We start from the raw sequence: 15045 nt of genomic DNA, 5'->3' as shown, positions 1-15045 counted from the left end.
AGTAACATCTTAGTCACGGAGCTGACAGCAGATGTGAAGCAAGTCACTCAGGTAGGGGGGGATGCTGCTAACACGAGAAGGTTCAAAACAGGCTGCGGCGATGAGCTCAGGTGAGGACTTTGGGATATATTTTATGTTCGTTCAGCTCCATCGGGTGGCAGAGGGACTCCTGGGTCACTGTGTGTCCAGGGGTTTAGGCTGAGGAAATGATAGCTGTTGTGCTCTGGAGGCTGGGTCCTTGGGGATGGGTCTGAGGGGGTGCCTGTCCCTCCAACCCCGGCATGGAGGAGTTGGTTCATCCCTGGGCAATGGGAATGGACCTGAAGGTCCATTAAGGTGCCTTGCCTCAGGTCCCGATCTCGGGTCCAACCAACAGTAGAGCGGGAGGCAGGACTGGTTCCAGCAGAGCCAACGTTCACTGAAGCTTTGCTCAGGCAGTTCGCTGAGTGCTCTTCACATGCGTTCCCCTGTTAGCTCATGGAGTCCTCACAACTGCATGAGCTCCCTACTATTATTATCCTCAGTGACGTGCAGAGAGGTTAGGTGACTTTGCCAAGGTCACCTGGCTGGCAAGCCTTAAAGCCTGGGCTGGCATCCTTGTCTGGGAGCGTGTGCCCCCGAATCACCCCTCCTCCTGTCTGACTTGCTTTCAAAAGCCCAAGTCAGAGCCCTATTAAGAAGCACCTGTAATTGAGTTCTAGTTTCAAAGCACTGTGGTCCGAAAATATGCAGGGAACGATCCCAATCTTTTGGTACCAGTTGAGACTTCATTTGTGACCTAGGATGTGATCTATTCTGGAGAATGTTCCATGGGCACTAGAGAAGAATGTGTATTCTATTGCTTTGGGATGGAATGTTCTGAATATATCTGTGAAGTCCTTTTGGTCCAGTGTGTCATTTAAAGCCTTTATTTCCTTGTTGATCTTTTGCTTAGATGATCTGTCCATTTCAGTGTGTGGGGGGGTGTTAAAGTACCCCACTATTATTGTATTGTTGTCAATGTGTTTCTTTGATTTTGTTATTAATTGGCTTATATAATTGGCTGCTCCCATTTTAGGGGCATGGATATTTACAATTGTTAGATCTTTTTGTTGAATAGACCCTTTAAGTATGATATAGTGTCCTTCCTCATCTCTTATTATAATCTTTGGTTTAAAATCTAATTTGTCTGATATAAGGATTGCCACCCCAGCTTTCTTTTGATGTCCATTATCATGGTAAATGGTTTTCCACCCCCTCACTTTCAATCTGGAGGTGTCTTTGGGTCTAAAATGAGTCTCTTGCAGACAACATATCAATGGGTCTTGTTTTTTTTTTTTATCCAATCTGATAGCCTGTGTCTTTTGATTGGGGCATTTGGCCCATTTACATTCAGGGTAACTATTGAAAGACATGAATTTAGTGCCATTGTATTACCTGTAAGGTGACTGTTACTGTATATTGTCTGTGTTCCTTTCTGGTCTATGTTGCTTTTAGGCTCTCTCTTTGCTTAGAGGATCCCTCTCAATATTTCTTGTAGGGCTGGTTTCATGTTTGCAAATTCTTTTAGTTTTTGTTTGTCCTGGAAGCTGATATGAGGAATTCTTAATCTCAGGAAACAAACTGAGGGTTGCTGGAGTGGTGGGAGGTGGGAGGGATGGGGTGGCTGGGTGATAGACATTGGGGAGGGTATGTGCTATGGTGAACACTGTGAAATGTGTAAGACTGATGAATCACAGACCTGTACCTCTGAAACAAATAATACATTATATGTTAAAAAAAAAAAAAAAGAAGAAGATAGTAGGAAGGGAAAAATGAAGGGGGGGAAATCGGAGGGGGAGATGAACCATGAGAGACTATGGACTCTGAGAAACAAACTGAGGGTTCTAGACGGGAGGGGGTGGGGGGATGGGTTAGCCCGGTGATGGGTATTAAAGAGGGCACGTATTGAATGGAGCACTGGGTGTTATATGCAAACAATGAATCATGGAACACTACATCAAAAACTAATGATATAATGTATGGTGATTAACATAACATAATAAAATAAAATTAAAAAAAAAAGCATTTGAACACTGCTCTTCCCAGAAGGGGACAACAGCAGGCAATGTAACAAGCAAGCATTTGAAGTTGGGCTCCCCTCCCCAAGTAACCATCATCCTGAGAAACTGTCTCAGAGATGTTTGGTTTGGTCCTCTAAATGGGGAACACATGCAAAAAATCATGAAGAGTGCCAGTCCGTAATCAGAAACAGGACTGTAGTTCTCCTGAGCATCACACCTGGAGAGACAACTGTTGCTTCCCCCACAGTCACTGCAAACCCAGGTTGGCCCCAAACTGACCTCCTCATCTCCCTGCTCACTCCCCAGATCTGCCTCTCCTCCTATACTGCGTCTCCTGTTTCATAGAACCTCCTACTTCTTCTGCCTCCTCCCTCCTTCCCACAGCCCCTTGAACCTGATTCCTTTACTTCCACTTCCTAAGTATCCACTGAATCCACCCTCTTCCGTCTTGGCCTGTTGACACTGCCTTGGTTTGGGCTTCCCCTGTCCTGACCCAGATGGCCTCCTAACTCGTCTCTCAGTGCTTCAGACCATCCTCCCTGCAGCCCCGGGAGTGGTCCAAGGGGCCAATGTGACCACATCACTCCCTGCCTACAACCTTTAAGTGGATAAAGAAATATTTCCTGCTCTAGCTTTGTTTTAGCTAACAATGGTTGAGGGCTCACACTATGTTCTGCTGCTGATCTTTCAAGGCCAGTCCATATCCCACTTCATTCATCCACCCATCCATCCATACATCCGTCCACCCATCCAATATACTGAAAGCCAGGGACTATGCCAGGTGTTTAACAGACATTATTTAATGTAATCTTCACAACAACGCGCTGGGGGGAGCTACTATTATAATTCCCATTTTGCAAAAGAAAAAAACCGAGGCTCAGAGAGGAAGTTGCTCAAGAACATATTGGTGAGTTCTCAGGAGCAACATTCTAGCAGCTGTGACCTATTCCCTGCCAAGGGGGAGGGCTTTGTGGAGAAGGCAGAGCCTTGGGTCGTAACTGAACTTTTAGCACACGGCCAGGCTGCCTAGTGTGGGGAACCTGGGGTGGAGGGGGGCACCGGGATCACTGAGGGGAGCCTCAGTCCCCTCCCCCTTAATCCAGGACCAGGACAGAAACATCAAGGAGAGAAAGTGAAAGAGGACAGCTTCCCTTTCAGCCCCCGTCCCTACCTGGTTCCAGATGACACAAGGAGCTGCCCCTCTTCCCCCACCCTGCAGTATCCACGATGTCAGTGCCAACTCCAAGTTATCTGGCTTAGAAGGGGACCCACAGAACCAACCCCTCCTCCCCCTCCCGCATTACAGATGGGAAACGTGAGACCTCGCCCAATACCTCAGCCTACAAAAGCCAGGATGAAAACCCAGTCCTCCCGACTTTGACCCAGTGCCCTGTCCGCCCTTCCTCCCTAGACATCTTTCCCAGGGAGCACCGACAGCCCATGGCAGGGGAGCAGGAAAGGGGCCTTGGTGGTCACCTGGAACCCACCTGGGTTCTTGCCGGCTGGCCACTCCCCAGCTGTGTGAAGTCAGGGAGGTCACTTCACATCTGTGTCCTCATCTGTACAATATGGGTATAGTGATACCAAGCTCACAGGGCTGATGAGACCTTCAGTGACTGAGACAGGCATGCAAAGCATCTGGAATATAGTGGGTGGTCAGTCAACCTCAAGCCCAGCTATGTTGTCCTCAAAGAACTTAGGGTGGCCAGGAACCCAGCCCGCCCGCCACCCACGAACACAAAGGGCAGTATGAAAGCATCTTGGAAATACAGGTAAATGCTGCGGAATCCTGGGAGCAGTCGTTTCTACCCATTAACAGCTGTTTGATAACCCAGACCCGACAAAGAGAAAACGGTAATGTGAACACACAGGAGCCAGGAGTGCCGGTTTGGAGTAGCGCTCACTATTGTCCCAGTGACCTCGAACCTGACCTTCCCCAAACACCGTGACTTGGCCAAAGGGCTTCTTCTAGAGGCCGGGTCTGCGGGCCGCCCACGAAGCGCGGAGCGGGTCGGGCTGCGAGCGCGGCTCGCGAGCCCGGGGGACCACCCCCTCCACCCCGCCACCCAGGCCGCCCCGCCCCGGGGCGCGGACTACAGCTCCCGGCATGCCCGTCGCGCGGTACCTGCCCGCCCCCAGCCGCCGCGCCCGGAGGATGCAGTCGCCGGGGCGAGCCGGGAGGATGGAGGCCGGGGAGGCAGCGCCGCCGGCGGGGATGGGCGGCCGCGCGCCGGGCGGCTGGGGCAAGTGGGTGCGGCTCAACGTGGGGGGCACGGTGTTCCTGACCACCCGGCAGACGCTGTGCCGGGAGCAGAAGTCCTTCCTCAGCCGCTTGTGCCAGGGGGAAGAGCTGCAGTCGGACCGGGTGAGGCCCGCGCGGTGGGCGGCCGTCGGGGGCGGGGGGGGGGCGGGGGGGGCGGGGATCCTCTGCCCGCCGGAATCGGGGCTGGCCTGGCCGGCAACCCGGCTGGTTTTCTTTCCCAAGCGCCGGAGGCAGGAAGAACTGGCCAGAGGAAGGGAGGAGGAAGTGGATGGGAGAGTGAGGGATGTGCCCATTGCCGTGGCAACGGGACAACGCCAGGCCGCGGCCATTTGGAGCCTTCTGAGCACTGTTCTGGCCCCCCACCCCGGGAGGCTGGTGGATCGGGACTCTCCCTCTCCTTTAGGGCCTTCCCTCCTTCCCAAACGGGACTCCCACACTGGGGAAGGGAGTTGCTGAGGCTGCTTCCTCCGCCCTTTGGGGTGTGGGTGGCCTCGCAGTGCAGGGAGCTGGGTGGAGAAGTCCTGGGGTGCCTTCTGAGCTGGGCTTCATCAGGGAGGAGCCCGGGCCCGTCTGGCACCATTTCTGAGCTCCCATCCCGGCTCTGCTGCAAACTGCCTGCATGACCTTGGGTGGGACCCTTCCCTGCTCCAGGCTCAGCCTCCTGTCTGTAACCAGAGGAGGCTGGTCTGGAGGTGACCTCTAGGGCCCCCTCTCCCTCATTCCCTGACCCTCTGATGCTGTGACCTTGGGCAAGTCCCCTCACCCCTTGATGTCTCCGTTTTCCCCCTGTAGAGTTGTACGGATGCCCGCCCTGCCTCCCTGAAGGCCGTGCCTGTCCAATGAGGTAGCGCCTCCTTTGGAAACTTGTAAACATCCGACATCCCCAGAATGACTGGGGATCTGATGGAGATAGTGTAGGGTGGCTTCCAGGGAACAGCCTCTAAGAGGGACAATCACTGAACCTTCCTCTGGGTCGGGTGCCCCTCAGAATCCACTGGATGCTCACAATGACACCTAGTTATGGGAGAGCGGAGTTCAGCTCAGAGAGGCCAAGTCACTGGCCCAAGGTCACACAGTGAGGAAAAGTCAGAGGCAGGATTTGAACCTAGGTGTTTCTGACCCCAAAGCCTTTCTGCCCCAGCATGCCCCTTTGTTGCAGGGAAGAGCAGACTCTGCGTTCACTCCCTCCCTCCAATCCATACTTAAGTGGGGTGGGGGGAAACCTCACTCTCCTCTCATGGCCTGTTCCCCTCATCTCCATAGGATGAGACTGGGGCCTACCTCATTGACCGTGACCCCACCTACTTTGGGCCCATCCTGAACTTTCTCCGGCATGGCAAGCTGGTGCTGGACAAGGACATGGCTGAGGAGGGTGAGTTGGGCCGGGGGACTGGCTGGGACCTGCCTCCTAGCCCTGCCCTCTGCAGTCTGCCAGAGCCTTCCATTGGAGGTCCAAAGTCATTTCTCCCAGTTGGGGGGTGGGGGGACATTTAACTTCCCTGTTGCCTGCCTCCTCATCCCTGAAAAGGTTGAATCTCAAGGCTTCTGCCTGGACTGAGCCTCGGGGCTCTGCCGAGCTGACCAGCCTGAGCTTTTGCTGAGTGCCAACAGAGAGGTAGAAGATAGAGGGAGCCAGTGAGGCCGGCCGCCTCTGTTGGGGGCAGGGGTGCCTTTTCTCCTGACCTCCTGGGAAGCCAGGTGTGAACGGGGCAGAGATGGGCATGGGAGGAGGAGATCTGGCTCTCTCTCTGTGGGTGATCCAGTATCTCAGATGCCTGGTGAGGTCTGGCAGTCAGCAGGTGGGTGGAGCAGGTGACTCTTCCCCAAATCTAGCAGCCTCTGTCGCCCAGCTGGTTGCGGGTGGAGGTGGGGGAGGGGAGCCTGCTCCCCAGCAGGGGTCTGGTTCCCCTGGGGCCTGGGCAGCTGAGGCCCATAGATGCCCATTTCTGGCCCCAGCAGATAGGTGCGGAAGCCATGCCTGAGAGAATATCCTCTTGGCAAAGCCTCAGCCAGGAGCAGGGACTATAGTCAGGGCCAAGTCAACTCTTCCTTGGGGCCCAGGGCGTGGCTCTGGGTCAGCTGACCCAGCCAGGCCAGCTTGGACATGTCACTTCTCCTTTCTCCACTGTGTGTAGAAATTAGGGGTGGTGAGAGCATGTTCTGGGACAACAGGTGTCCTGAGGCCCAGTGCTTGTACCCCGTGGGCATCTAGCACAGCCCATCCTTCCTCACTCGGGGCCCACGGTCTCCCTTCCTGACCTGCTTGGGACGTGGTCATCTCGAGGCCAAGTAGCTCCCCAGTGGGCTAGGGCTTCACCCTCAGAACGCACCGTGGGCACCAGCCCGGCCGCTTTTGGGCGGCTCCTCAGAGCACAGATAGCCAGGGCCCGGGAGCTGGGCCCACGAGGAGGGGAGGGGAGCATTCCAGCTGAGTCCCAGCTGATGTCTGTCTCAGGTGCTGGGTTTCTCCCAGTTCTGCCCCTCCCAGCACCTCAGACGGGGACGGGGCCCCCACCGAAGGGGCCGGAGGACCTGGGAAGAGATTTACTGGCTGTGCGACACCAAGAAAGTCACTTACGCCTCTGTGCCTCCAGGCCCCCATCTATGAAATGGGGTGACAGTAGCACCCGCCTTCCCAAGCTGCTGTGAGGGTAAAAGGAACTAATACAAGTCCGTCACTTAGCGCAGCACCCGGCACTGAGGACCCGTGATGCCACATTAGCCAGCTGTCTGTCATCTGCAGGGCTCACGAGGTGAACTCAGGCAGCAACACTCAGCGGCCGCGTCCTCTGTGTCAGGTGCTGTGTGGGCACCTGGGACAGCAGGGTCCATCAGACATGAGCCCTGTCCTCAGGAGGCCCAGAGGCCTGTCAAGGAAAGGACCAGAGGGGTCCCTGCCCTGTACAAACTTAGGGGAATCGAAAGGTGTGGGGCCACTCCCTTTCACTGGCAAGGTGACTCACTTAGTCTCCGAGACTCTCAGTTCCCTCAGCTCTATAGGGACAATAATGCCTGCTTCCCCATGTCCCCGGGGCTCATGATGAGCACGGGAGGGGCTTTGCACACTGTAGGGTGGGGGAGAGGCAGGGCACAAAGATGATGCATTTATAATGGGCTCTGAAGTCAGAGGAGCTTGAATTTGGATCCCAGCTCTGCCACTTACTGGCCGCGTCGCCTTAGACAGCTGCTTCTCTTTCCAGCCCTCAGTTTCCCCAGTTGTTCAGTGGAGGCAGTGAAGGTCCCTACTTCTAGTGCTAAGAATGAACTGCAGGAGAGAACATAAAATGCTTAGCCCAGTACCCGCACTGAGCATGTGCTTCAGAAACGGGAGCATGTGATAGGGGGCCGCCAAGGTCCTTCTCTTGGTGGCGTTCTAGGCTCCAGTCCCAGCAAGCCTCTGCCTCTTGCCAGCCCTAGAGCAGCCCCCAGATGAGGGCCCTGGCAGGTGTCCCTAGGTCACCAGGCTCAGCACAGCAGGGATGCAGGGCCGGTTGGGGGGCAGCATCTCACCCCTTCCACAGAGGGTGTGGGACCCAAGGAAGGAAGCGTCCCCTCCTGCTTGAGCCCTGAACTCAGAGATGCTCATCACCGCCCATGACTGGAGTGGGAGTGGGTGTGGAGCCAGAGGGGACAAGCGGAGAAGAGGAGAGGGCACAGGGGCCACCGAGTGACCCGGGGGCTGCCCCATCCGTGCCAGGTGTCCTCGAGGAAGCCGAGTTCTACAACATTGGCCCGCTGATCCGCATCATCAAAGACCGGATGGAGGAGAAGGACTACCCAGTCACACAGGTCAGGAGCGGCAGACCAGCAGGGCAGTGGGAACGGAGGCCGGGGCAGGTGGGGGGAGGCGGGAGGAGGTATGAGAGAGGTGGGGAGGCCAAGCTAGCCTGTAAAGGGAGGTTGTGGTCCAGCTCCCGGGCTGCCCAGCGAAAGCCCCAGACTGGGAGAAGCACGCTGGGTTCTGTCCCTGATGCGGCTCTGTTCACGGTGTGACCTTGGGCCCATCACGCTGCTCCTCTGGACCTTGATTTCCCCTTGTGGAATATAGAGGTGCTGAGACCTGCACTCTTCCCTTCCTCACAAGCAAAATGGGGTCCGTGTGGAGGGACGGGGGCCCTGTGGGGGCCGTGCAGGATGAGTAAATGATCCATTCTGTGGGGTCAGGTAGGCCCCTGGTGGGCAGGGCACGAGCTGCTGGGGTTCACATTTCTGAGCTTGGGCCCTGGGCCCTGGGCCCAGTCTGTAGGAGGAGACGGAGGGATTCTCTGGCCACCCTGGGGGAGACATGGGTGCGGGCGGGCGGGCAGGTGGTGAGGCACCATCTCTCCCAGCCCCAGGAGATTGAAGTGGGGAGGCTCCATGTCGTCCTTCCTGCCCCCTTGTATCGCCCGTGTTCCGGCGCTGCCACATTTAAGCTAGGTGGCCGTGGGCAAGTAAGACCCCCTTGGGGCCTCGGTGAAAATCCCATAACCCCTAGGGTTTGTGGAAGGATTAAGTGATCCTGTAGGTCGGGTGCCTGGCACGTAGGGGGTACTCAGGACGTGGCTGCCACCTTCCCTGGCCGCCCCTGCCCCTCCTGCTCTCCTTCTCAGGGTATGTGGTGTGGGTGGGGAGAGAAGGAGCCGGGGGGATGACAGGTGCGTCTGCCCCTCCCGTGGGTGTCCTCCACGTCGCCTCTCTGCCTGCAGGTCCCCCCCAAGCACGTGTACCGCGTGCTGCAGTGCCAGGAGGAGGAGCTCACGCAGATGGTCTCCACCATGTCCGACGGCTGGCGCTTCGAGCAGGTGCGCGGGGGCCCTGGGGCCACACTGGAAACCCCTGAGCTTCCAGGCAAGGCGGGCCCTTCCGTTCCGCGGCCCCAGGCTTGGGTTCCCCGCCCGAGCCCCCCAGCTGTCTCGCCGACCCAGGTTTCGGAAGGGCCACACGGGGCCACAGGGCAGCTCTAGGCATCCTCTCTGGGGGCCGGGGTCTACACAGCAGTGCGAGCGAGTCTCTGGCCCCCAAACGACAGCTTGGGGGCAAGGAGACCAGAGCCACGTGAGCGAGCGGGCTCCCCCTCGGGTCAGCACCTCCTGTGACATGCACAGGTGCAGCTCCCAGGGTCCCTGCATGCGACAGGCCACATCACGGCCTCGCCACGTCTGGGAAGCCCAAGCAATGGCTTCCCACGAGGATTCGTAGGGAGCGATCGTCCCCCGGTCCACGTGCAGTTCACGTAGCAGGAGACACTTATCACAAGTGGTGTTGGCCTTGCCACGCAGCTCGGGGCACACCTCTCAGGTTTCCAGAGGAACCGAGCCAGCAAGTTCACCCAAGGGCAAATGTGTCCGGAGTGAAGGAAAAGGGTTCGGCTAGCCCTTTCTCTGCGCCCCCCCCATAGCTCCTTGCCTGTGGAGGTTGAAGAAGGGAGAAGGCCGGGTCTCTCCAGGATGGAGGAACAGGCCCCATCCGGGAACCAGAGGCCTGGATCCACCACTTACGTGCCACGTGACCTTGAGCTAGTTGAATCTCCTCTCTGGGCCTCAGTTTCCTAATCCGTGATGTGGGCCAATAGTGCTCCCTTCACAGGACTGTCATGAAGATGGGAAGGGCCACTGATAAAGTCCCTAGCCGAGGGTAGGACTTCAGACACTGGAGCCAGCCAGCATCATGCAGACTATCAGTCTGGAAGTCTACAAGACTCCAGAGAGGACTCGGGATCCTGGGTTCTAATCCCTGTTCTACCACCTCTTCAAGCCCTGTCTGCCAGAGGGGCTGATGGTTTTCACTTCCTGTCCGGTGAGGGTTCCTGGGGGCTGAATGTCATGCACAGGGCCTTGTGGTTGTGGTTAAGCACAGGGACCCCAGAACAAAGGTGGTGCTGCTCTTGAGAGCCTACGGGAGTCTTTGGCAATTGCATGGGCTCCCAGAGGCTGGGCTGACAGCTCAGGGGCCGCTGCTTATCGGCCCTCTGGCCTAAGGAATGGACAACGTGTTCTACCTCTGCTTCCAAGAACGAACAGAATATTCTTTGGGGCCCCATCATGCCAACCCTACCCTACAACTTGGTTCTGGGGCTGCTTCAGCTACATCTGGGACGAAGGGGGACAACCTGCCCATCATTGGCCTCCACCTGCTTTTAGAAAATGGCCTCTAGGTCTGGGGCTGGGGTGAGGTGGGGAGCAGCAAAGATAAGGCAGCCTTTTTCCAAGGAACCCCCCGCCCCAGGCTTGGCTGGACCTGGAAGCAGACCTGACGCCTAGGTGGGGGATCGGGAGCAGACTCTGACTTCCTGTGGAAACTCGGGGCTGGGCCTGAACGGGAACAGCAAGATCAGGACATAAGTTGGTATCTTGACCAGTGCTGATGTCAGTCCCCCTTCCCTGCTGGCCGCCTTCACCCCAGCCTGTCATCTTTCTGCCCATGCTCCGCCAGCTGGTGAACATGAGCTCCTCCTACAGCTATGGAAGCGAGGACCAGGCAGAGTTCCTGTGCGTGGTGTCCAAGGAGCTCTATAGTTCCCCGCACGGGCTGAGCTCGGAGTCCAGCCGCAAAACCAAGGTGAGCCCCCAACCTCAGCTTCCCTCCCCCTACCCCCCCGCCTCCCTCCCCCCTCCCTGCCCTCCACCTAGCCATCCCTGCTTCTTCCTTCCTCCTGCCGCACACACATAACCACCCAGTCACAGCCAGTGCCATCCATCCCATGCCACCCATGGTCCCATCTGCTCACGCCGGCTACCCAGGCCCAGGCGGGGGGGTGCGGGGGGGGAGAAGTGAAATGGGATCATCCCTAGGGCACAGCAGGAAGGACCTAGATGCCGTTTGAAAGGGGCTCTTGAAATCAGGGGTGTGGGCACCTTGGACAAGCCTCAGCCCTCTTGGCCCCCCCGTCATATTCTCTGAGAACTGAGGGTAGACCACGTCCTCTCCGTGGTGCCATCAGGCTTAGAACTTCTGGGATCCAAAAGGCCAGTGTATTTCCCAGAGGCCAGTAAATGTCCCCAGCCTGGTCTGGGCCAGGGCAGAGAAGCCAAATCTGTTAATCCTGCCCCTTTCCCGGGCCCCTTCCTCAGGTGCTCTGCAGGAGGGGGGTCAGGAACCCCATGGGGCCCAGCCATGTGTTTCTGGCCCTGGCCTTTGAGGGAGCAACAGCCGGGCCGTGGGGAGGGGGCTGAGCAGAGGTCCTGCCACCCTGAACCCAGAGCCAGTCAGAGGCCTCGAGGGCCTTTGGGCAGGCCGATGGGGCAGGGCAGCAAGCCAGGCGGGGAGGAAGGGAGACCATTCCTCCTCAGGGCCTGTCCCTGTGCGTTGGAGACTTATGGCCCCTGGCTTCCTGTCTGTCTGTCTGCCTCCCCGTCCTGTGACTTCCCCTGCCCGCCCCCCCATCAGGGCCATCCCCTATCAGTGGCTGGCACCGCCTTGCAAGGGTGCCGAGAGTGAGCCCACTGCTCCTGCCTCCCTGGGAGCCGGTGGAGGGCATCCCAGATGCGGGTGGTGTCTGCCCTGGGCCTTCCCTGGCCTCATTTCTACTCTGGGTCCTCCTAAAGTGAGGCCTTCCCAGGTGCCCCTCGAGGCGACCCTGGCCACACACCCACCCGCCCCTCCTCCGCCCCTCCCCTGAGGGCCTTGCTCGGTGTGACAGCAGCCAGACTGATCCCGGAGGCCCCAGCAGGGCCCCGTTCTCGGCCCTTCCTCCAGTCCCTTCCCAGGCTCCCAGGGGCCTGCACAAGAGGCCGCAGCTTCCCCCGCCTCCGGGGCCCCGCCCTCCCTTCGTCTTGCCCGCCCGCCCTGAGGTGGGGGGCCCCGGGGGCGGGGGGACAGCCGCCAGCAGGCCCTGGCCCCTTGCTAGCTGTCCACTCTTTCTTCCCTGGGTGCGCCGCCGGTCCACAGAGCGCCGAGCAGCAGCTGGAGGAGGAGCGGCGGCAGGTGGAGCAGGTGCAGGTGGAGGCAGATGCACAGGAGAAAGGTGCAGCCACCCCCCGAGGGGAATGATTGCTAATCCAAGCCGGAGCCTCCCGCCCGCTGCCCCGCTGGAGCCAGCTGCACAACCCCGGGGGCCGGGGCCTGCGGGGGGAGGCCGGGCCGCCAGGGCTCTCGCTCCGCCGCGCGCCGGCCGCCTCACCTGCATAACCCTTCCTTCTCTCACTTCTCTTTGCAGCCCTGTCATCTCAGGAGCCCGCTAACCTTTTCTCCCTCCCACCACCGCCTCCTCCTCCTCCGCTTCCCGCCGGAGGCCCTGCCTCATCTCCACCCACCTCTTCTTCCTCCTGGATCTCATCTGCACCCTGCCTCTTCCCTCTCTGCCCCTGCCCGGGTTTCCTCTCCGCCTGCTCGCCCCTCCCTCCCGGGGCCGCCCCGGGCCCGGCCTCCCGCGCCCCGCCCCCGGGCGCCCCGGCCCCGCCTCCCCGAGCGCCCCGGCCTGGGCGGGGGGGGCCCGGCCGCCGGCGCCGCCTCTCCTCCGGGCCCGCCTGCCCCGCCGCCGCCGCCGCCGCCGCCGCCGCCGCCGGGCTCCGCTGAGGGGCCGGGCCGCCCCGCCCACAGCCTCCCCTGCTCGCCTCCTCCTCACCTCTCCTCCTTGCAGGTTCCCGTGCGCACCCCTCAGAGCCGAGGCCGCGCTGGCCGGGAGGGCTCCTCCTCGGCCCCTCGCCCGCCCCCCAGAGCCGCCATCCCTGGTTTGTAGCCTTGGCGGAGCTGGAGGGAGGGCGGAAGCCAGGAGGGGGCGCGTCTCCTGTTCCTGGCCCTGAGCCTGGCAGCTCGGCCGACTTTCTCCCCTCACCTGTTTTTGGCCTTGGGTGCGAGGCTCTGAGAGGAGAGGAAAGTCGGGCGGGCGGGCCTCGTTCCCAGCCGTCCGTCAGCACCAGAGCTCCAGAGCCGGGCTGGGAAGGAGGGAGGGGAAACCCGGCGTCACAGCCTCCCCGCCAAGGGGGTTCCCTGACTCTTGGGGGCAGTAGGGGGCGGGGAAGGACGGCCAGCCTTGGAGTCCCTTGGCCTACAAGGAATCAGCCAGAGCTGCCTAAGGATCGGGGTGTCACAGAAAAAAGTCCTGGCCAGCTGCCCCCAAGCCCCACTCAATCTTGTCTGCCTGCTGTGTGACCTTCGGCAAGTCACTGTCCCTGTCTAGGCCATAGTTGCCCCTGAAATGGGGACAGACAGCTGCTGTCTGTGACCTTTTGCCTGAGACAGCAGGGACCTGGCCTTGACAGCCCCCTGGCCAGAGTCGTGGTGACTCTGGCCTCCGAGGCAGCCCCCACCCAACCCAGGGTGGGGCATGGGCTTCCCGGATGGGCGAGCCGGGTCCCCTTCCTGCTCCCCCTCCTCGGCTCTGAATTCACCTTCTCTGGGCCTCAGCCCCCCACCCTCTTCTCAGAAGGGAGCCTGTGACTCACCTACCTCTTTCTCTCTCCCTCTCTTCCCTGCCCCTCCCTCCATTTCAATCTCCTCTCTGCCCTCCCCTGGCCTTGCCTCACCCCTCCTCACTGGCCCCACCCTCTCTTCCCCCTCCTGGTGTTCTGACCACCCTCCCACCCGTCCCCCTCCCCCTTCCCCCTCTTATTTTCTAGCTGTTACAAGCCAGAGGCACCCGGATGTGAGGCCCCAGATCACCTCCAGGGACTTGGGGTTCCGAACTGAAATCCTTTATTTTTGTACCTCGGGGTGGGCCCCCGGCTCCAGGCAGAGGAAGCACCCTCCCCCCTGCCACTTCTGTCTACACCTGTGGGGCTTTGATTTCCGCCCGCCTCTGGGGCCCTCTCAAGGCCCGAGGTGGGCCCTGGGACCCCTAGGCAGAGCCGCCTGTGTGTGGCCCAAGTGTGGCGCTGTCCAGCTGTGTTTCCCACACCCCCATGGTCCCTCCCCCAGGTCCCCCAGCTGCATGAACGATACCCTCCCCCCTGACCCAGTCACATCTCCTCCCTGAGCCTTAGTCTCCTCGTCTGTCAAATGGGCTCACTCTCCCCGCCGCCACCACCTACCTCACAGGGTTGTTGTGAGGTTACAAAGAGGAGCAAGGTCCCAGAAAGCCCTGGGGAAGTGTACAAAGCACCAGACTGGAGGGTGGCCTTCCCTTCACCCTTCCCTCAGAGGGGGAGGACCTGCTCAGCCCCAGATGGAGATTCAGGTATTGATGGGGCGAAGGGTGTGGGGGTTGGCCTTGTGGGGAGAAGAGGGAGGGTGACCCAGCCTTCACCTTGGCTCCTCCCCACCCATCCGCACTGCTGGCTGCAGAGGGCCCTGGCCAGGAGGGGCCAGGAGGGGGCAGGCGGGGGCTCAGCAGGGGCAGGGGGCCATTCAGGAACTAGTGCTAAGGGCAAGGGGGACACTCCTCCCTTTGCCCGGGGGAGAGTCTGGGGGTAGCAGGGGCTGAGCAGGAGCCCCCTCCTGCATTTAGGATCCCCCGGGCTGTGTCCAACCCCGCCATGTAATAAAGCCTGAAGAAACAGCCGCTGGGCTGCCTTCCTCTCTTCCTCTGGGCCACTTTCAGGGAAGGGGCTGAACTCAAGGTGGGGTCAATGACTCATAGGTAGTGGGGCTTTTTCCAAAAGCCCGGGGACCCTGCCCTGCGGTCACTCTCCCGTGTACTGGGGGAAGGAGGTCCTGGCTCCATCCTCTGCCCCGTGGCCCAACACTAAGGGCACCAACTCTGCCTTGCTGGGAGAACTTTGGCAGGTGGCTGCCCTCTCTGGGCCTCAGTTAACTCATCTGTGAAGTGAAGGGTTGGACCAGGTGACTTCCAAGGCCCAGCCCCTGGAGCCGTGCAGGTCT

The 15045-nt window shown here is 59.7% G+C and overlaps 1 protein-coding gene across 1 annotated transcript; it reads left to right on the top strand.

Moving 5' to 3' along the window:
• The first annotated feature begins 4134 nt into the window (after positions 1–4134).
• On the top strand, positions 4135–14725 carry KCTD17 (potassium channel tetramerization domain containing 17). The gene is given in 10 exon segments (XM_054506835.2): positions 4135–4407; positions 5569–5677; positions 8003–8094; positions 8994–9089; positions 10720–10845; positions 12175–12250; positions 12866–12880; positions 12883–12935; positions 12937–12956; positions 13845–14725. Coding segments are annotated over 10 exon segments (915 nt in total). The 5' UTR covers positions 4135–4149; the 3' UTR covers positions 13915–14725.
• Positions 14726–15045: the final 320 nt, after the last annotated feature.

This window comes from Mirounga angustirostris, unplaced genomic scaffold (genome assembly GCF_029215605.1).
Source record: "Mirounga angustirostris isolate CCGP_5_RB_7025 unplaced genomic scaffold, mMirAng1.0.hap1 SCAF_5, whole genome shotgun sequence".
Taxonomy (NCBI): domain Eukaryota; kingdom Metazoa; phylum Chordata; class Mammalia; order Carnivora; family Phocidae; genus Mirounga; species Mirounga angustirostris.
Note: the sequence above shows the minus strand (reverse complement) of the source record. Positions and strands in the feature narration are given on the sequence as shown.